Genomic DNA, 23,482 nt, shown 5'->3' on the forward strand with positions numbered 1-23,482 from the left:
GGTTGAGAGCTTCTTTTCCATGTTAAGTTCAGAAACCAAGTAAATAGCAATATTTTTTCAGGAAAAACACAAAAACAAATACAGTATATACTGTGGAATAAAACTGCTGCTATTTAATACTCAGCGCTAGGGATAAGCTCCAAGCTGCTAGACGCGGATTTTATGACGCCTTGTTTGTTTTCCACCTCTCAGCAACAGGCCATTTCCTGGTTGAGCTAAAACTCTGTGACGTTCTGGTTTCAGCCCACACACCAAATCTTTGTCACGATCAACGTCAGCAGCCTCAGTATGCCCTGTGTCTGGAATATCCTTATCCTTTTTTGTACTGATTTCACTGAACGTATTAACACTTGTACAGACATAGGGGACGGAGACATGTTCTGCAGCAGGCTGTCCTAGAATTATACACTCTACAACACAGACCACTTGTTACTGGCTACAGATATTTCTGTAGCCAGTTTCCTACTGTAGAGCTATTGTATCACTGTGGTTTCTGCTGAAGAGCTATTTTAGGTCTGGTACAGGTCTGGCACTTGTGGCAAACCTGCCGTTTCTAGGCTTCTGTGCGAGCCCTTGACCACCACTAACTAGCCCATTGTAATAAGACTTGTGCCAACAGCCAGAGAGCATCAGGAAGATTCATATTTTAGGGAATTTATTGCTATATAAGCGAGTAAAGCGGTTTGTACACACCTTGATGGAGATTTTATTATGTTACATTATCTTTACAGCTGTCTTCTGTGCTTTTCACTTACATCAGGAAAGTATTCACAGCGCTTCACTTTTTCCACATTTTGTTATGTTACAGCCTTATTCCAAAATGGAATAAATTAATTTTTCCCTCCAAATTCTACACACAATACCCCATAATGACAACGTGAAAAAAGTTTTTTTCACATTTTTGCTAATTTATTTGTATTTGTACTGTGCTTACCAGTTTGTGATCATCCCTTGGAAACAAAAACAAAGCAGATCCCTAACATCATCTCTGGACCTAGTCTTATCATCGTCTTTTTCTCCTGCCATCTGCCCTTCTAACTACTTTCAACTTTAATAGCAAGATGCTGGCCAATCTGCAACTTATTTTTAAAGGGGCAATCACTAACAAAGCATGTTTTTGCCTTGTGATTGTCCTTTTAAAAAACGTCCAAAATCAGCCAGCATCCCGCACCTCTAGCAATCTCAGACCCTATTACAGGCCACATTTTACCTTTAGTACATCCTGTCACGTATCTGAACAATGTCAGAAAAAGGATGGTCAAACCTGGGGGAGTAAACACCCAAAAAAATCCATCTCGTGGGCGTATTATGGGATTTGGCGGGCCTGCCAGTGAAAGCGGTTCTCAGACACACAGCCATTTCCACAGAGGCTATGTTCAGATGCTGCCGTTGGTGCACCAATGGTGATAGGTCTCTAAAACCACGGATGTCATTACTGTGTGCAGGGGTGCAGAAGTGGGCATCTCGGACGCAGGCATGTACTCGAGGGGAAAACTGAAATCAGCATTTGCACATTATAGTTCTCTCCGCCAATGAACACTGCTGTGTCTACCTCTCTGCTGCTTTTGAAATCATGTTCACTCTTCTCACACATCTTTCTGGGTCTTCATGCAGTTATCACGTTCACATTAACAGCTCTACTCCAGTTGGGTCTCATAATGCTGTGTACTCAGGACTCTGCTTTTCTTTCTTGGTTAAGTGTTCTTTTGGTGATCTAATCTGCACATTCACCTCTATGCTGACAGCACCTTTTGCCCATCTATCTATTGGATATCCCTGTGTGCTACCTTAACATGTAAAAAAGAGGGCTTATCGTACTTCTTAAAATTTCTCTCCTCGCCACCACCTCAATTTCCTCAGGCTCCTATATAGTGAAATATACCTAGTCATCTTTTCTTCTCAAATAATATTGGGCAGTTTCCGCTATTCTATCTTGCCTCGAATTTTAAAATACTATAGATAGATAGATAGATAGATAGATCTGCCGCTGACCTACACCTCACCTACTCTACCACCTGCGAGTCTTCCAACATGTTGCTGCCCATTTATGGTATTCCCTACTCTGCTGGATCAGACACTCCCCCCCCTTCCCCCCCCACCAACATTAATGGCTGTAAAACCCATCTTACTCTCTTCTTAACTATACTACTTATACAGGTACCCTCTCACTACTGTACTTACTCACACTTCCAGCCTCAGCTCTGACATTGTCCCACTTCATTGTAATCTCTATATGTGCTCTCTTGACCCTTTGCTTTCACATATGCACTAATTTCATCTAGAGCACTGAGAGCCAACGGGCGGCCCTGGGGCTCATGCAGCCTTCCAAGTCTTTAGTTGCAGCCCCAGCTCCTCCTTGCTGTGTTGTCTTATTTGTTTTGTTTTTAATAGAATGTAATGCTTGTTAAAACTTACTGATATATTATTACACATAAGGGTCTCTTTGTATGATTAATATGTATTAATTTAACGGTCTACTGAGAATAAAAGTAATGTGTGGCACTTTTAAAGGTTAGGAGGGCTGACCACCGAGCTCCCCATAAGAGCAAAGGTTGCCTATCACTGGTCTAGAGTGTATGCAGTGCCGTAACTAGGCATTTTAGCGCTGTGTGCAAGAAACGACATTGGCGCCCCCCATGTAAGACAGGGGCAGTGCGCGCCGTAGGCGCGTGAAAAATATATAGGGGTGTGGCTTCATGGGGAAGGGGCGTGGCCACGAAATAATAGCAATTCATACTACGGTGCACAGTAGTCTCCATTATTCAACTACGGTGCACAGTAGTCTCCATTATTCAAATTACGCTGCACAGTAGCGCTACTACACCAGGTAGAGCCCCTTTTATACATTACAGCAGACAGCATCCCCTTTTACACATTACGGCAGCCAAGCCCCCTTTTTACACATTATGGCAGACGGTGTCCGAGAGAGAGAGAGAGAGAGAGAGAGAGAGAGAGAGAGAGAGAGAGAGAGAGAGAGAGAGAGAGAGAGAGAGAGAGAGAGAGAGAGAGAGAGAGAGAGAGAGATACTACCATCTCCCCGCTGGCAGTCAGGCTCCTCGTGCAGCTCCCTCGGTGCAGGCAGGTGAGACGGAGGAGGAGGGAGGGGGACTGAAGCTGCAGCAGTGCTATTTCATTGGTAGTAAGCGCCGCTGGAGCTGTCCCCTCTCCTTCCGTATTGGCTGCCCGGCGCTGCTGTGGATGCTGGGATGGAGGAACCGCATCCCAGCATCCACAGCAGCGCCGGGCAGCCAATACAGAAGGAGAGGGGGCTGCTGCAGCGGCGCTTACTACCAATGAAATAGCGCTGCTGCGGCTCCAGTCCCCCTCCCTCCTCCTCCTTCTCCGCTGCCCGGCGCTGTAGCTCTCCTCCCCAGTGCGGCGGCGGCGCAGACTTCAGAGGCGGCATGTAATGAGTCAATTTGACTCATTACATGCCGCTGGCCGTGCGCCCTCAGGGCAACTGCGCTGTGTGCCAAGCCCACTTGGCACACGTAGTTATGGCCCTGGGGGAGAGTGCTGCTGCTGGCTGTGAAGATGGAGCAGGCGCCGGAGGAAGAGCGAGGGGGGGGGGGGGGGGGGGATTCCTGCCCGGCCACCGCACTCAGGCACACAGGCACCGTGCCGGAGGAGGAACGGCCAGCAGGGCGGTGACCAGTAGCCGGGAAGAGGAAAGGAAAATAACGCGCTGGAAGTACATCCCGCCCTAAATATAAAAAAAAAAAAACTTTGAAAGCAACATTTAAAATACTTTTTTCTCTTTGCTAATAACAGTCAAATATTTACCAGACCACCTTCTACACCAAAAAATAAGGGACTATCTGAAGTCCATCGATTACCCTATTCTTCCACCTTCGGAGCTTAATACATTAGAAGCCCCCTTCACCACTCAAGAGATAGATCGGGCCATCTCCTCTATGGCGTCGGGGAAAAGTCCTGGCCCCGACGGCTTCACTATCGCATACTATAAGGTGTTTAAAAATAGACTACTCCCTCTCCTGCTCCGTGCATTTAACTCAATTTCATCTGGCTCCCACTTTTCCCGTGATTCACTTGAGGCCCACGTATCGGTGATACCGAAACAGGGCAAAGACCCTTCGGCCTGCTCTAGCTACAGACCCATCTCCCTCCTCAACGTAGATCTGAAAATCTATGCGAAGATTTTGGCAAACAGACTTAACGGGCTGATCCCTTTCCTGGTCCATAGTGACCAGGTGGGTTTTGTGATGGGTCGAGAGGCCAAAGACAACACCACCAAAATCCTTAACCTTATCCACCTAGCATCCCACAGTTCTATCCCCACCATTCTACTCTCTACTGACGCCGAAAAGGCATTTGATAGGGTCAGTTGGAAATTTATGGAAACCATCTTGGAGCACATAGGCTTAGGTCCCAAAGCACTCTCAAGGATAATGGCCCTATATGACTCCCCAACGGCAAGGGTTCGCGTAAACGGCACCCTGTCGGATCCATTCACCATAACCAATGGCACCAGGCAGGGCTGCCCACTATCTCCTTTGATTTTCGTGCTATGTATCGAGGCATTGGCCAGGTCCATTCGGGCTAACCAGGCTATCAAAGGTTTCACCGTAGGTGATGGGGAATATAAACTAGCCTTATTTGCCGACGACCTCTTGGCCATAATATCACACCCTACTGACTCCCTCCCGCACCTAATGAAAGAACTAGACCTATTTGGATACCTCTCCAACTTTAAAATTAATTATAATAAATCTAGTGCTCTTAACATCTCCGCTCCTGCAGACTCCGTTACAACCCTTAAACGCTCCTTCCCTTTCTCATGGCAACCTTCCCATATAACATACTTAGGTGTTAAGTTGAGCGCTAACGGATCCCAGTTATTCTCACTGAACTATTTACCCCTATTGCAAACAATTCGAAATGACTACTCCAGATGGAATATGAAACTCTTATCCTGGTTCGGGAGGATAAACGTAGTTAAGATGAACACCCTCCCTAAATTATTATATGTAATGCAGACCCTCCCGATCCATATCCCGGAGACCTGGTTTCGATCTATTTCATTCTTGATTCAACAATTTGTTTGGCAACGGAGGAGACCTGGGATTAGTCGCTCCCAATTGACAAAACCGATTGTAAGGGGAGGCCTTCAGCTTCCCGATATAAAACATTACTACCATGCCATCCTTTTGAATAGAATTATAGATTGGACGAGATACCGAGAGCTTAAACAATGGGTGAAGTTGGAGGGCCTGTACGTACAACAATTTCCAGAAATATTCCCTTGGCTCCCCTCCCCCCCCAAATTGCCCAACCCCCACCCTACCATTACTCCTACACTTGCTACGTGGAAATCACTGCGCATATTACCCTACATCTCTTCTAAATTCAGCCCCCTGACGTCCTTCCTGGCCAACCCTGAATTTGCTCCGGGAATCAATCCAGCCCACTTTTCACACTGGGCATCAACAGGTTTGTTCAGGGTCGGCCAGATGGTGTCATCAACTGGAGTAAAGCAATTCTCAGACCTTAGGGCAAGATGGGACATCCCCCAACAGGACTTTTGGAAATTCCTGCAAATAAGACACTTCTTGGTGTCTAGCTTTAGACTCCAGGAAGCCGCCAGAGAGATGACCCTTTTTGAGAAACTTTGCGTCGCCGTCCATGACCCGACTCATACTATCTCCACGCTTTATAAGATCGTCTGCCATACCCAACCTACCGATACTCCATCCTTTGCTGAGGCATGGGAAAGAGACCTAGGCATCTCTCTATCTTGTAGGGACTGGGAAAAAATTTGCTTAAAAACCCATACAAGCTCTGTTTGTATCCAAGTAAGAGAGACTCAATATAAAGTCATGACAAGATGGTATAGGCACCCCTCCCTTCTCCATGCTATGTACCCCTCTTCATCAGCACTCTGCTGGCGCTGCTCCTCCTCCTCTGGCACCCTTCTACATATTTGGTGGACATGTCCACTAATACGACCCTTCTGGAAGGAAGTTATACACATTTCCCGGATCATCCTTAAGACCCAAGTCCCACACGACCCAGCATTCTGGCTTATCAATCATTCAACAATTCCAATCTCTCAACACAAACACTCCCTACTAAGACACTTAAGCAATGCAGCACGGGCTGTGATCCCAGCCAGGTGGAGATCCCAAACACCTCCCACGAGTCGTACATGGTTCACGAAATTGAATCATTTCATGAGAATGGAGGACCTGTTCCTCTCATCGATAGGCAAATCAAGTGAATTCGATACTACTTGGGCCCCCTGGTTGGAATACAAGACCTCCCAGGCTTACCTGGCCACTCCCTTGGATGGTAACTGAAATTCTCTCTTCTCTACATCCCATAACCTTTTTAAGTGGTAACCCCCCCCTCCCCTCCCCCCTCTACATTCCCAACCCCCTCTGCCATTCTCCTACCCTCTTCCTTTCTTACCCTACACATCTCTTTACTTCTATCTTTTCGCCCTCGGGCGCCCCTATTCTTTTACTCTTTTATTCTATTACTCTACATATTCATGAAGTGAGGGAGCGCCTTCACAGGTGCAGGACAAACTTATTTCCTACACCACTTAGTAAACGCTACCCCTAACACACCTATTCGTTCACACAGGGTTGTTTACTCTTCCCTTTGACATCTGTACAACTCGACTTGTATTTAAATACTATGCACTGTTGGTGTTGATGTTTCTCTACCTGTATTTGTGTGGGGGTTTTCCCTCTTTTTGTCGATGCATTTAAAACCTTTAATAAAAACTGATTAAACAAAAAAAATATTTACCAGACAGCAGCACACAGGCTCTTCCACGTTCTAGAGGCTCGAGTCCAGGGCTCCTCGCTGTGCAGCAGTAGAGTGTGGGCGCAGGGCAGTGTGGGAGAGACGTCTGACATCATCACGTGACGTCTCTCCCGAATTGCAGGGGAGGGGGGCCGGGCTGCCGCTGGGCCATCATCAGACTGTCATCTTACAGTGAAGCCGCAGCGCTGCGGCTTGAAAACCTCTGAACTGAAGTTGAAGCCGCCGCCGCCCGCCAGCCCGCCCGCCCGTCTGTGTCCAGCTGAAGCCGGTGGCTTCAGCTAGACACAGGCGGGCGGGCAGGCGGGTGGACGGCGGCTTCAACTTCAGAGGAAGTTGCGGGCGGGCAGCGGCTGCAGAGGGACATGGGCGGGCGGCGGCAACTTCAGCAGCATGCAGGCGGCGCCGCCATCCGCGGCATCAGCAATCAGTCAGAGCTAGCAGCGGGTGTGATGGCCGATGGTGCGCCCTCAGTGCAGTTGCGCTGTGGGCAAGGCACCATCGGCACACATGTAGTTACGGCTCTGAGTGTATGTTCCTGTTGTATGTATGCAGAGGCGTCACCTGGTGTGGTGACACCCGGTGCGCGCCCCTGATCTCCTGCCGCGATCACGGCAAAAAGGGGCGTAGCCTTGTACTTAGGGGGCGTGGCTTCACGGGGATCCCGGAAAGTCACTCTGGGGGCGTGCCCAGCATCTCTGGAGATGCTGGGCTTCCCCCAGAGCCAGTCTTCGTCCGCTGTCGGCTCCTCTTCTGTGACAGGAGCCGGGTGCTGTAGGAGACTTTCTCACTGCAGCACCTGGTTCCTGTCAGTGCGGGGGAGCTGACATTTGGTGTCACCCTCCTCCAGACGTTACACCCGGGTGCGGGCCGCACCCGCCTTGTGACGCCACTGTATGTATGCATTATTGCCTTCCTCTCTATACAGTACTACAGAGCACTGTTGCTCCTTACATATCAATAAGAATAAGTAACAATTATGCATGCTACTAGTTAAAAAATAATTTTGACGGACATCGGGGTTGGTTATAGGGGAGTGGAGGGGGGTGGTCGATACTCGCACAGGAGCTGCAGGGTTTTGTAATGGGCAGGTTATACTGATGCCGCACTATATAAACCCGTATTGGCACATGTAAGCTCACGTGTCGCCGCACAGATCCTGGTCAGTCTGGGGTAGAGAACACCAGTAGCTGGCCAGAGGGGTCTGGGCATGGCCTGTGCAGCGTGTGGGAGGAGCAAGCACAGGACTCCGCCCCTTCACCAGCACACAGTAAATATAAGGCAGTTGTAAAAAAATAAATAAAAAAACATTTGTTTAATCGATGGTGGGAAACCATCTGGTTCTCCTCCATCGATGGCAAAAGTATTTAACATTGGTCATAGACCATTGATGATTTTGAATCATTGATGGTTGGTGGCCACCCCAAATGAAGTGTATGTTTTGTGATGGTCACAATCTGGACCAGGGAGAATCATATACAAACTCCCCCTCCTCCCCCAAAGCTAAAATGATGCCATCACATCCCCAAATGTCTAATAACTCTCAGACACAGGAATTAGAAAACGCTCACATATACTCTGGCTTGTCTGCATAATTCCCCTTTAAAAAGATAAGTGTTTTTCCACAAGAGCTGCATTTGGCTTTGTAATGCATCATCAATCTGAAAAAGGTTAATGTTCCACATAGTCACAGCGTAGAGAAACAGCTTTTAGCACAGTACAGTTGCATCTGAAATACATCATGTGAAATAAAAATCCATGTCTCGCCAGGTCCTGCTAACCAGAAGCTGTCCAGGCATGCTGGGCTATGCAGTTCCACAACAAATAGGCCCATGTTGCCTAATCCTATTACAGCTTGAGTATCCCATTTCCAAAATGATTGGGACCAGAAGTATTTTGTATATCGGATTTTTCCGTATTTTGGAATAATTGCATACCATAATGAGATATCATGGTGATGGGACCTAAATCTAAGCACAGAATACATTTATGTTTCATATACACCTTATACACACAGTTTGAAGGTCATTTAATACAATATTTTTAATAACTTTGTGCATTAAACAAAGTTTGTGTAAATTAAGCCATCAGAAAACAAAGGTTTCGCTATCTCACTAAAAAAAATACGTATTTTGGAATATTTGGATATGGGATACTCAACCTGTCTATATCAGACCAATTGCACAGCATATTGCCTCATGTTGTATATGTTGGGGTCTACACAATTGTTTTGAGCACCTATTTTTCCCATCTAAACGGGACTGTTTAGACTCCCAAACAATTGTCACAATTCAGTTGTGCTTGGGTGCCCATGCATACCGCGTAAAACGGATAAACCAGTCTAAAGTCCTGCTTTGGGCAGCCAAACTCCTGTTTGGACAACCAAAGTGCCAACTTAGCACACATTTCTTCTTGTACCTCAGAAGGCTGTGAGAAGAGATGTCATCCCCACAGCTACCAAGCGTCTAAACAGCAACAACTGAATTGCCCCACTTTGCACACCCTAGTGGTAGCTACATACAGAAAGAAATTAATCTGCCCCCTAGAATGCTATTACTAGAGTTTCTAGCGTACCTTACATATGGATCGTGTAATTGTGTTTAAGCAACAGAATCACCGTCCAATTTAGCCACGCACATGGGTAGCCAAACTGAACAAAATAAGGAAGTTTGCATCTTCAGCAGATCAGACAGACCAATTCTGGTGTTACTAATGCTGTATACACACTAATGTAATAATCAGGCCGATACAGCCAATTCTCAGCACAAGGCACCTGGAGTCAACGGTCTTTCACAAACCTGTGGTTAGATCGGCTCCCGACATTCACTAGTGTTGTGCAATGTTCGTCGGTCCCAGTCAGTCGATGTTGTGCAGCAAATGTAATGTGTACACAGATCATCTAACATTCTGTATGTAAAAACATCACCTCAATTAACTTTTGGGGAATTTTTTCATATACAGAAAATAAAATAATCCTAACAGTCTGAAAAAAAAAATTGATCCGTTCCTCTTATCTTTCAGGTATGTACATAGCTTAAGTCTTGCTAGTATACCTGGTAGGTGATTGAACAAACACATTGAAGGTGTCTATCTAGCACATATCGGAGTATGATCCTACCATAATTTGACTTTATGAGACTGTTACCAGGCATAACTGTCATTTTGGGGCCCAACGGTCCAATATTGCAGTGTGTCTGGCCAGCGTTACATACTAGGAGGTGATTCAATTGTTTGTGTTTATTGTAGCTTGTCTTTAAAGAGCCTGGGAACTGTTTAATTGCCCCCTTAATTCCCACGACAGCCTCTTTCTCGCACCCCGATGCATGGCACGGTAAGCAGCTTTTTGCGTGCAAAGTGGCCCAGGAGCTATTAATTGATTTGCATGATCAGCCTGGAAGCCCTACTTTACACGTATTTCTGCCCGCACCTCAGGAGGGAGCAAGTAGAAATCCGCAATATGCGCAGTCTCGGGACTGATTGCACAAAATACTTGATCAGCCCCCGGGCTCTTTAAATAGGAGCTACAAACTATTGAATTGCTCCCATGAAGGGTAACTTACTCATTTTCTAAAAAAGGGAAAGTCGTGGTACTGCCCAAATCAACCACTTAGATCTTAGCTATATTATTTCTGGCAGAGAAACAGATATCTGAATCATATATGTTTGGTTGCTATGGGCAACACCTTCCCTTTTAAGAAATGCGCAGATTACTTTGGGCATTGTAACATTAATAGTACTCTGCACAAAGAGCTTAGATGCACCTGCCTGGCAGCAGTGTCTCTGGGAATTATTTCAATATATTGGCAATTACTCAAAGATAGCAAATGTGAACATAAATCACGGGGCTTTATTGCAAGTTGGTAATGGACACATTATGTTTTCCAATTGTTCCTAATAGAGGTGCTTCTTCCAGTACCAGTTCTGCATTTGCTTCTTACTGGAGTGCCATACAAAAAGTAACCAGCAGACAAGTCAATGCCACCCTACCAAAAACACAGAAAAATGATATGCAGTATGGTCTGGAAAAAGCAGCAATTCCAGTGAGGAGACGAAGCAAAGAGCCGATTATCCATTTGTGCTGGTAAAAACCAGCTGGGCAGTCCGACAGGTTCAAGGCCGATACAGCTCTCCTTTCATGGAGGCACCATATGTTAAAGCTCGCACATCAGCAGCTTTGCTTCTTGATAATCTCACTCTATAGAAGTACGGAACGGAAGGATGTGAATAGAACTGGTGATTGTAACTTCGGTTCTGCATAAATACATATACTTTGGTTAATCTCTATATGTAGATCAGGTGTTCTCAACTCAAACACTTCAGTTTCCATAACAGACCAAAGTGTATAATGATATTCTAAACCAATTAGGCCATATGGAGGCACCATCATATTGTCTTTAATGTCAAAGTTTTTCATTAATTTCAGGGATCTTAATCACCTAACCTCCAAATGAATATACCAGTTCTATCCTTACTGTATTCATCTCAATTGTATGTCAGAAGGAAGAGACTTTCTTTTACCTATGGTGGGACTGATCAGGGTCCTTCTCACCAATAGGCCTCCTAATCCTGATAACATATACACATAAAACAAATTACTTTTAATATTAGAATATATATTATATATTTTTCGGGCTGTAGCGGGGTGACTACTTTGGTGTAGGAAGAAATTACTTTCTAGGATAGACCAATTTTCGAGTAAACGTAAGGGAGTAAGAGACTGAATAAAACAAATCCAATATTGACAACAGGCTGCTTATAATTTTTTTGGTATCCGTTCTTTAGATCGACAGTAACTAGGTCAACAATGTCTAGGTTGACCACTATTGGCCGACAGTAACTAGGTCAACAGGATTTCTATGTTGACATGAGTTTTTCACTTTTTTTTTACTTTTTCACACTTTACAATCCACGTGGAGATACTACGATTGGGATTGGTAACCTGTGCCGAGAACAGCGGAGCAAGGCACCTGCAAGGAGGCACCATGCAGTAATGGAGGTTCCCGGTCACTGTACAGCGAAAATGACACAAAAAACAACAACCCATTTAAAAACTCATGTCGACCTTTTGATCTGTCAACCTAGACCATGTCTACCTAGAGACCCTGTCGACCTTCCATACCACACCCAATTTTTTTTATACCTGAACACGATAACTTAAAACCAGCATTTATACCAAAAATAGCCAATAAGGACTATAGAGCTAGCTAAAGAGTCTCATCACTATGTAGCGTTCTAAAGGCACTGGTTCTCAAACTCAGTTCGAAGGACCACATTTTAAAAGAGCCACAGGTGGATCTTATTATTTCACTTGAAATTCTGTGAGGAGACCTGGAAAAAATGAACTGTGTGAGATCCTGAGGACAGAGGCCCAAATGTACTAAGCCTTAAAAAGGGATAAAGTGGAGAGTGATAAAGTACCAGCAAATCAGCTTCCTAACTGCCATGTTACAGGACGTGTTTGAAAAATGACAGGAGCTGATTTGCTGTACTTTATCACTCTCCACTTTATCCCCTTTTTAAGGTTTAATACATTTGGGACAGAGTTAGAGAACCTGTGTTCTAAGGCAATACTGTTTGTTTTCCAAAACACGCCTTTGAACTTTCCAATGCTATTGAAAGCAAGGTTGGACCTAGGGATAGGCAGAACAGGCAGCTGCCTTGGGCTCACAGATATTTGGGAGCTGACAACTCTTTCGCACTTTTACCATAGGATTTGCACAAAAACTGCTGTGAGTAAATCTGCCGGCAGTACTAGTAAGGGATTTGTTGCAGTCAGTATATAGACAAGGACATGATGAAAAGCTTTAAAGCTGCATGATGACTTATGGGACAGTTTGGCAGCCTCGGCTGTGAGTGACGACTATTTCTTGACACAGATTTAAAACTCTGCATTCTATTTACGTTACAAGTACAGTAAATGGAAAATTTGGTGTTACTATACCCCCTAGATAATGAGTATAATACAGATCAATGAGATGACTTTCACAGGATATTGCATCTCTAAGGCTAAATGCCATGTCCTCAGCACCATGGTTAATGTACATTAATGTATCCCAGTGGTTAGCAAAATCTAATCAGAAACATTTGCAGACCATATACTTTCTCCATAAGTTCTGAGTGTCTTTTTAATTTTTTGCTGCTGGCGATCTGTAGTGAACACTGGTAAATGCGTGAGTGAAAATTTATTACAACTAATTTTAACAAAACTATTAAGTAGCCAGTAAGGCTGCGGTGGTGACTCCCTGCATTCTCAATAGACGTCTTATGTAACGGATATGGAGATTTGCCACGAAAAGGACACAAAGGCAACATGACCACAGCAACAGGAAACGGGTAGGGAAATAAGCCTATTTTTGGCAAGAGCCTATCCTATGCGGTTGCTCATGTGTCATAAGCTTGCAGTTTAACCCCTCTCTATCTGAGGCATTGTACCCACTGAAATCTGAGGAGGATTTGTTACAGCTTATGTACGTTCTACAACATATGATGCTTGCAATAAAGGTTATCAACTTCCACTCTAGCTGGATTCCTTTCATAATTTTTTTGTTGTTGTTGTTGCCGCCAAGAGTTTGACCAACTCATTGCATAGTTTTCCTGTATAGACTTGTCTATCCTAATTACTTTTTGATCCTTTTGAAATGTATTAGGATAGGTTTTCATTGATCCAGTCTACAAAGTGCTAACTTTAATTTATTTTGCCTTCCAACTTTGCAGAACTAAAGAACCCTCATATTTCTCTTTCTGAGAAATATTCTTCTCTCCTGTGCTTTGTTCCACTTCTTGTTCTATTAGAAAAGAACAAGCGGCAGGGCAGGAACATATACACTCATTCTTCAGACCCCCTCTCCTTTCCCTTTCCGATCCCAACACCACCCCCCTCTTCCTTGCCTCCACAATTTCTCATGCAAATCCAGAGTCTTAGCTGGTGGCTTGACTGATGCAGACAGGGAGGAGGGCAGAGTTGTGGGATGGGAATCTCAAAAGATTTCTTCAGTGTCATGGAAACAAAGATGATCGCAGCTTACATTTGAAATGAGAATATGTACAAATATTAATGATCATTCAGAAGAGGGCCAGTGACCGTCATGTGCCATTGCTAAGGGTTAAAAAGGGTTAACCACGGAAGACCTGCTATAATGGCAGTGCTGAGCAAAACAGCTCCTAACTCCAAACACAGCGTCATCACGTCTAGTCTAAAGCGGGCTAAATGGTTAGAATTGTGAAACAGGTCTACGCTAATCCTCACTGTGTCCTACAACTCTGTAAACAGTATAATTTGAGCACTTGTCTTCAACAGCTCCTCCCATGTATGTAGTACAGAATCCAACACAATCTCTGGTTTATTCAATGACATGCAGAAAATTAGCTGACAAGAAGTTGAACTTCAACTCATAAAGACAGACAGTCAGGTTGATTGCTTCAGTGCCATTGTACTACTATTCTTTCTTATTTTGTGAACTACAAACTTTGTTTAACCCTAATATCTGCAGCTTAAAGAAGTACCGATAGATACAGTAGATAGATAGATAGATAGATAGATAGATAGATAGATAGATAGGAGTCTTTAATGCAAGTCATTCCCCAGTTTATCTTCATGTTAGCCTTATGCTAGGTACACACCTATAGATATATCTGCAGATATATCTATAGCCAGATCGGGCAGTGTGTCGACGTTGGTACTGACGTCAAGAACTGGGCGGGCGTTTACATGCGCCCGCCCAGTTCAGCCGTCAATCACTGCTGGCTACTGCAGTTTGTGTACAGGCGGTCGGCTGACCGCCCACACACACACACACCAATATATCGGTAGATATATTGGTCATCAGCTGTGCTGCAGGGCCGACGCGATAGGTCTGTGAACAGCGTTCACAGACATATCGCTCGTACACACTGACCGACGGCCCAGTGATATATCGGCCCTTCAATAGAACAGCCGATCGGTCAGTGTGTATGCACCATTAGATGCACTTTTTTCCAAAAGTGCAACACCCACCACAGCGACCCGCTAATTCATATATACTACATAATAACTGTCGTATTGGACTGGGTTAATTTCAGACCCAGTTGTCTAAAGATTGGGCAACTGAATAATCACGTGGGGACTTTTCATGATGCACATTTCTCCTGGTTATCAGGTTCCCCATACAATGTTGGGCTCAGCAGCAGTTTGAATTAGCGATACAGCTATAAAGTGATAAACTTATAAGATCAGATTGCCACAAGTAATACCAACCATTATTGGGTGCAAGTAGATTGTATTTTTAACATACAATAAAAACTTTTAGACTTTTTAAAGCGTCACTATCACAGACTATAAAATTTCACTGACCTACTCTTCCCCAGTTTTTAACAAGGGCTCAATCAGTTCTGTAGTAGAGTTAGCAAATCAATTTGTGCGAATGGTAGGACCAATCCTACTGCGCAGTTCTCATTTGCAATTCAATTCCGAATTTGCAATCCATTTTCCAAATTCAGATTTTTTTGTGTATATTTTTAAGCAGGTGAAACGGTAGGGAAAATCTTTATTTTTAGGTAAAAATGTCGTGACATAGTACAGAACCTCTGGTTCACCACCTAAATGAATAATAATACACTTGGAGAAATGTAACTAGCGTAATTTGGTCAAACAAGATATGCGGATAATAGTAACAGCCTCCAAGCTGCAATCATTTACAAGGTAACACCAGGGGGTAAATTTAATAAGGTGGGAGATTTTTAGAACTGGTGTTGTTGCCCATAGCAACCAATCAGATTATACCTATTATCTCCTAGAAGCAGCTAGATAAATGGCAAGTAGAATCTGATTGGTTGCCATGGGCAACATCACCAGTTCTAAAAATCTCCCACCTTAGTAAATTTACCCCCAGGTTGGTTTGGCCTTGTAAAATATTGCTACTTTTAAAAAAACAGGCAGACTCGCATGAAATTCCCGCACCTCCGACAACTCAGGGGCTATTACATTTAGCCACTGTGATTTTTTTTTTTTCAGGTGTTTTTTTCAAAATAACTCGATAATGAGTTAAAATGATGTGGGAGATGTATGTTGGGTGTTGAATTGAAGGGGAGTGGGTATTTGAACTTGCAGATGGTTACAAGGGTTTTTCTAACATTTTACAAACTTATATAGAAACACTGAAAAACCACATGAAACACATTTTAATTTACCCCAAAATACTTTACAGACTCTATTTGATGAAATACACTTGCTGCCTGTCATTTTTCCACCATTAATAAAAACAAATGTAAAAAAAAAAATCCATGTATCACCTTTTAAGAACTTCCAGTGCTTGTCATATGGCCACTAACAGCCTTCCCTTGGTCCTGCTATCTCAGTTGCCTCTTTTTGGGTTTTCATGATCAGCTCCCCTCTTTCATGCACTTCTAGTTTGCTTTTTGTAGAACAATGTCACATCATCACCACTTCTACCTGAATCTCACAATTCCCTGGTGGGTGCACTATCGCATGATAATGGAGTTTTATCATACAAGTTAACTTTTTTCAAACTCATATCTAATTTAATTAATTGACCCCACTATGTATTTCATTTCATGTATTTCATTTCACTATCAATTCACTAGACTAGCTAAAACGGAGACACAAACACCATCTGTGGATAGCACCATTTCAATGTTGTCAGTACATTACATTACATTACATTACACCAGGAAGGTAATGAGGATTAATCCATGGCAGGGTTGGACTGGCCCACAGGGCTACAGGGGAAACCACCGGTGGGCCCTACTGTCTGGGGGCCCACCCCCTCCTCTAGGGATCAGGTTCCAGACTGTGCTGTTACTAATCTAGTACATTATCTTGTATGCACTACAGTATTTACTGTATATATTTATCTAGGGGACCAACACTTGCAAAATGGTTAGGCAAACCAATGTGGTGGCTGGGCACACCCTCTCTAGAGACTAGCCACACCCCTAAACATGGGCCCCTTACCACTACATTCCCCTGGTGGGCCCTACATGCCCCAGTCCGACACTGATCCATGGTAACAATAACTGGCCACAGATGAAAATGGCTAACCCATATAAACTTCTTTACTGTTCGCTTTTTAATAATGGCTTATTAAAACAATAACCGAGTGTGATACGATGTCAGAAGGTTATCAGCAATAACGAGGGGAAAAAAAAAAACTGATATGCTTTATTTCCATGACTGTCAGCCTATTTTCCATGGGAGTGTAAATAAGAATTGGCTCTGCTTTCCAGATATAGACAAGAGGGATTAGCTGCAGGATGCCACACTAACAAAAGCCAAGCCTGTGATCCAAGGGCCTGGCACCACTGGGACATGCGATGGGAGGGGAAAGCGGCTATGCTGTTAAATACACATAGAAGAAAACTTACTTGACTCTTCCCGACAAAACTATAGAGGTCATTGTACAAAGCACTTAAATTGCACTGTTGGCAACCACGATGTTAATAAAAGCATTATCAGTTCCTTTGATCGCTAATCTAACTATTTTTTTTTTTTAAATGTCTATAGATCTTCAAATAAAATGACTAACATTGCTATTATCTGGTAGACTAATAAAGCTCTCCAGTTACCTATTAAAGTGGGACCTAACACATGTATATTATTTGACCTCAATGCTATAGACCACTATACAAGCATAGGTAGAATTAGCTAACTGCAGTTAACATAAGTTATAAATTATACAGACATTTGGCAATTACTGGCCATGGTACTTATTATTGGGTTTTGGATCAATAATAATTAGTAGAGCAAAATAAAGAACTTTCAATTGTAAATAAACATACATTACTAAATAATAACGCATACCTTGATGTAGACGCAAGTATAAACACAATTGCTTTTATAACTTGCATCAATAAGCCATAAGACCCTAATTTAGCACCCCCATATTTCCATCTTATGACAGGCAATGTTGGACGAGCTAAGATGAGCCAGCCAGTACCACTCCTTACCTAGCCACCAGACAGCTGCCTATGTTACCAGCCCGAAGTCAAGTCACGGATCGATTTTTCACCACTACCCCTCACCTTGATTTTCCCACCGTGCTGGAAAACATCCACCCACTAATCAAGATAACCATTATCTAGAAGCTCCTAGAGCCTTTACAAGGGTAGTGATAAATGAGGGAACATACAAGAAAATGGGTGGCTTGACCATGACGTGACTACTAGATATGGAGGCTATCGCAAGTTATGTGTCGGACCTGCTATAGTTTACCAACAGATGGAACGATTTAGGTTTATTACCGCTGATGTGTGACAAACCACTGCAAATCATCTTATTTCAGTTGCCATTTAAACACAATGTAGCAGTCTGTGCGAAATCACTGGTTTATCATACAGGATAAATACATTTACCGATTGACAACCTTGTTTGCTATATGGACACATTTGTGCTGTGATCACCAAAATATTTAGTTAAACAAGAAAGAAAAGATTAAAATGTTGCATTTATTAACCACTTAATTCAACAGGTAAAAATAATAATAATAATTAAAAAATATGATGGACTTATGCTTTGCCCCATCTAAAAATAAAGAGAGTGTAAGCTTCTGGGGACAGCAGCTTTCTCCCATTACTGCTTGATCTAGGGTGTTATTACACTTCAATGAAGAAAGGCGGCTTGCTGCAGCACTGAATTAAGATGCTCCTTAAACAGAACATATTACTCAGTCCTTTGTAGAGCGAAAAGGAAAATGCTTATTAATACTGCATCACAACCTGCTGCCATGTGAGGGTATAATGTACACAATAGATTGACATGAACTGCCATTGACTTCTAGAGGACAGTCAACAAGGGAATCACTAACTTAACTCTCTCTATGCTGGAGAATCCAATGCAACCCCATGCTGTGCAACACAATTCCTCTCTAGCCATAGCAGCAGTGCATGGGTTAATTTGTGAGGTGAGGGGAAGGAAGGGGGGTGGTGGGGAAATAAACCAGTTTTAAAAGACATGAGCCAGCTTCATGCTCCCACACTGTGTCTGGGAGGCTCTGAGGGTGTTTTCCTGGCAGTTCTGCCAGTGCAATGCGGTGCAGGAGCACCAACCGTTAACCCTTTCTGCATCGGAAAAAGGAAGGAAGAATACAAGGCGCCAGTTGTTGCGACATTAACACCTGCAGCGCTGAAAGTGGGAGGTTATCTGCAAACACACAATGATCATCAAGTCATCCCAGATTATATAGCTCAGCAGCACATATTCATTCACCCCCTGCTGGACAAGGGCTCCACAGAGCCAAAGCACATCAGCTCTAGCTCTGCTGCCACTCATTGACAATACAAGTCTGCAAGGCAGGTGTCGTTATACCAAAGGAAAGGAGGGGAGGGGGCAGCATTTATCAAAGTCTTTAGCTTACAAAAGACAACAATAACTGGATGAGGAGTGTTTTACTGGATGAATTAGCAACTACCTAATTAGCCCATATGATCAAATTAGGAATTAAACTCAGGGCATGATTCTTATACACACACCAAGGAGGAAAAAAGGAAAAGTATTGCAATTGTCTGGATGAATAAAATATAAAGCACAGAGGTCTGCACTGCAGTTACCAGTCTGCTGCTGTATTAATTCACAGTGACACCCGAATGATCTCTGACCTGCACAGAATAGCAACAAATGGAGTAATTCTGGTTATTACTGGTGTAGTGGGAGCTGGGAGATTAATAGGCTGCATGTAACACTCCCAACCCATTCAGGCAACGGGAAGTGTATGGCTGTTATGTGCACTCTGAATGAGACTGACTCTACAGTGCCGGGGAAAGGGTGCTAACCCATTATTAGGACTTAAGGCAGACCTCTCCTGCCTGCCTCTGTGTGCACAGGGATATTACAGCCTGCAAGGCAGAGTTTATTGGCAGATCTAATCCTATTAGTCCCTGTGCAGTCACCATTAATCTAGGATAAATCAAACAGCATTTTCGTAACTCTGGACCTGCAGAACAGCACAAGTGCCAGCTAACATGCTCCGATCGCCGGGCAGTGTGGGCAGCTGTCCTTGTGCCCGGATAGTGGGTATATAAGGTTATACACACTGCTGTCTGTGTGCCACTCTCCTATGATCGCTGCTCTTACATGGTACACTACAAGTCTGTAAATGCGCATTGTGCATCACTAATTACTGATAGGACTTGTACATGGGAGGTGACACTGCTGATGTATCCAACACACACACATACTGTACATACACACACTTCATACACACCAACTGCAAAACCCAACGGAATACGCTGGCGCTATCATTATTTATATATACTGTACACACATACACAATGTCACGGGCACAGCAAATCCCAGGGATGACACTTTGAGGTCCAATTCAGAGCCCCAGACCGCGAGCCCCTCTCATGTGGATGATCAGATACAATGACACTTTAGGGAGAGGTACAGCAGCGCTGTGTATACTGTCACTACACTGTGTTACTTACTGGTATATAGGGCTCCATGCGTGGTGCTTCTATGCGCTGGGAAACCAGCAGCATTTTGGACTCGAGATCCACCAGATATTACATCCACTTTGGTGTATCGGTAAAACTCCAAAACAGAAATATTCAATCAGAAAAAAATGAGTAGATATTGCAGTACGGATATGTAAATGTATATATTTCCCTTTTAGACTCCAGACAAAAGCATCCCAGTGTAGCAGTTGGCTAATGATTCACCCAGTGCCTGTCTAAGACTGCTCACTACATTTCCATCAGCCCCCAGTTCCTCACTTCAAGGAGGAGTCTCTGCTCTTTAAATTACTGATAGGACATTTACAACTGCTGTGTCACCAGGGGAGGTGGAGACAGCCCAGAGTCACTCAATCTTAAAGGGGAAACAAGCCTTCACTTACACTGCTCATTCCTGACAATTAGATCCTAGTGTGGGAACCTGATGGACAGAGAGCTTATTTTTCAGTAGGGGGCTGCTGTGAAAAGCCCCCCTCCCAGGTGTTGAACCATGAGATGTTCAGATCATTGTAGTCTATTTAGCAATAATAACATAATAACAGCAGCAGCAGCAGCACTAATAATGACAGTAGTTATCAAATAATTATAACATCATTCATGTCAATTGCAAAATCATCAGACAAGGGAGGGATCCCTTGGTGTTTGCTAACATTTGCTAAAATAAGAGGAGCAAAATGAAAAGTAAAGAAGTAAACTAAACGAAATATTTTATATAGATTATTAAAAATGTTTAAAGGTTGACACTTAAAAATAATGTGCAGTTAAATTTTGCTGATGAGTCAGAGAAGCTAAGCGTGTCACACTGATACCGTCGCACACTGCAAGTCATATCACGTCACTTCACTTTACTTCATTTTAACACATCTTTGCTTATCATGTGACCATCTTCTCTTAATGCAAATCAATTATTAATCTTGGCATGCGTTACATCTATAGTGCACAAAATAAGGTAATGTTTTTGTAGTTGGTTAGTAGTGAAAAATAGCGACAGTAGACCACCAGAGTTACCAGATACAGGATTGGAAGCATTTTATGTGAAGTGCGCAGGTGTAAAATGCCCCCCCCCCCCCCCCCCCCATCCCCCAAAGAAAAAGGTAATAAAAAAAATAAATGAAAAATAACATGCCATAACTGCATCGTTTTGCTAATTCACAGCTGATGGTCTTCCTACAGAGACACTGAGCAGCTGCAGTACTAATATGACCCTGTGCGAATTAAGAAGCACCATCAGCCATACCATTGAATGTTGCACTGGTCATATCAAGGCGCAGAATCTCCATCTGAGTATGGCCGCCAGTGTCAGTTAAACTGTGTATTTGTAACACCCCGGGGTTTGTGGGTATGTCTAAGTGGTTGGGAGAGGTATCACAGATGTTGGGGGGATATGTGATGGACCTTTCCCCTGAAATATTGCTCCCCATACCTTATCCTGCAGTACCATTTTCAGAGAGGTAGGATAGATTGAAACGAAACAGGAGTGAGTCAGCAATTCCAACAGGATGTTTTTCTTGAGCTGCAATGAACTCTGGATTTGAGATGATGAAATGGCAGTCAATTTGGACAATCACAAAAGATAAGAATTTGGAATGTAAAAGATGGACAAAGAAACAACAATTTGGCTACAGATCACGTCATAAAGAAGCATTCAGTATGCAAAAGACTATTAATTGGAATCACATAAGAATGGCAGGATATTATTGGAATCACAGATGAATATAATTATTAGATTCACAGATACTGCCATAAAATAATTGGAATCATAAAATGTGGTAATGAGGAGAGTGATAAAAAAAAATACAATTAACAATAATCAACACTACTGTCTAGATTTCCCTTGCCAAACTATGTCAGTCTTCACTGGAAATTACATTTGGAGCTCATATAGAAGTCTGCTGTTTCATAGTCTCTTACTGTGGAATTTGCACACAAATGAAAGGGGGTAATCCTGGTTGATATCAAAGTCAGTTGTTCAAATTCAAATGTAAAATATGCAAAGAGGATGTAACTAGCAAAGGAATGGTATTATCTCTCAATGGATACAATTTACTTAGCAATGAATGTCTTTTCCAATGCAATAAACTCTGTCTGTTGTCCTGCTTACAGGGTTGTACACAAACTTGTCAAAAACTCAGTCTCCCAAATTAAATGTCTGTTCTTTCACTGATACCACAACTCAGTTTTACTCAGACTCATAGAGTCTCAGTGTGATAGAAGGATGGGTTACCTCAATAAACTCCTTGCAGTGCTTAGCAGGCAGAATGATGGCGTTGCAGTAACTAACTTAAGCAGTGTGGCATTATGCTGTCCGCACCCTTTACTTTCACAGTTATGGATAGGGGTCCATAACCTGGTTATCAAGTTTATCTGGAGCTCTTGTGGTTTTGTACTCACTCAGACCTTCTTAAGCTGAGGTGTTCACTTGTTCAGCCAGTCCTTAATGGCACCTTTCAGTCCCCTGATGGCTGTGGCGTCAAGCGCCTATCCTAAGGCCTGAAGGTGTCTGGTCCCCTATGGCTGTGTCTCAACACCCGCTCACCTGGCACTAGTCTCTCCAGCGCACCATGCTGCTCACACTCTGCAGTGCTACTTTTCACCACCTAGCATCCTGGGGCTGTCATTTGATCTCTCTCTCTCTGCTCCCACTCAGCTCCGCGTGTGACAAGCATTCACCTCCTCTCACTCCAGCTCCACCTTCTTCCCAAACACTCTCCTTTCCCAGGCTGCCCCTGTCCAATCAGCGGTCTGCATCTCAGCCATGTGATAGGACCAGGGTTTAGGCTTTAACTCCTGCTGTGCCGTGCTTTCCCCTTGTGCTGCTGAGGACCTGTGAGTAACTTTTTAAAGAAGCACAAACACCATTTTCCGGGGTGCCACATATTTATACAAATACTCACTGGTTGTGATGCATAGTAAATCCATATATTTAAGCAAGACACCTTTATTTTTTAATCTTATTTTATTATGTGAGCAGTGTATATATTTCAGTAAAAGAATAAGGCAGGGAGACAATTAGCTGTGCTAAACTACTGTGCTTGAAAAAGGAGGTAACCTCAGGCTTTAATGTCTAGGGCTATTCAATTATACTCCCTTTTTCACCTGATGGCTTTGTTAACGCCCATTAAAGTAGCGCCTTAATGGGCGTTAACACACAGAATCCATAAATAGTTCACAGATTTGCATGTTAACAGTTTTGACACACCTGTTAACCTTCTAGGTATCAGAGATTTCATTTTTGACCCACAGAGGTGGG

The 23,482-nt window shown here is 43.4% G+C and overlaps 1 protein-coding gene across 2 annotated transcripts in view; it reads right to left on the reverse strand.

The window, feature by feature from the left end:
• Positions 1-20,505, reverse strand: part of MAMLD1 (mastermind like domain containing 1) — a 259,349-nt gene extending 238,844 nt beyond the window's left edge. For both annotated transcript variants that reach the window (XM_063937386.1, XM_063937385.1), the window contains exon 1: positions 20,206-20,505. In XM_063937386.1, coding sequence (XP_063793456.1) covers positions 20,206-20,259 — 54 coding nt within the window. In that variant the 5' untranslated portion in view covers positions 20,260-20,505. The remainder of the gene's footprint in view (positions 1-20,205) is intronic.
• Positions 20,506-23,482: the final 2,977 nt, after the last annotated feature.

The sequence above is a fragment of the Pseudophryne corroboree genome, chromosome 8 (genome assembly GCF_028390025.1).
Source record: "Pseudophryne corroboree isolate aPseCor3 chromosome 8, aPseCor3.hap2, whole genome shotgun sequence".
NCBI lineage: Eukaryota > Metazoa > Chordata > Amphibia > Anura > Myobatrachidae > Pseudophryne > Pseudophryne corroboree.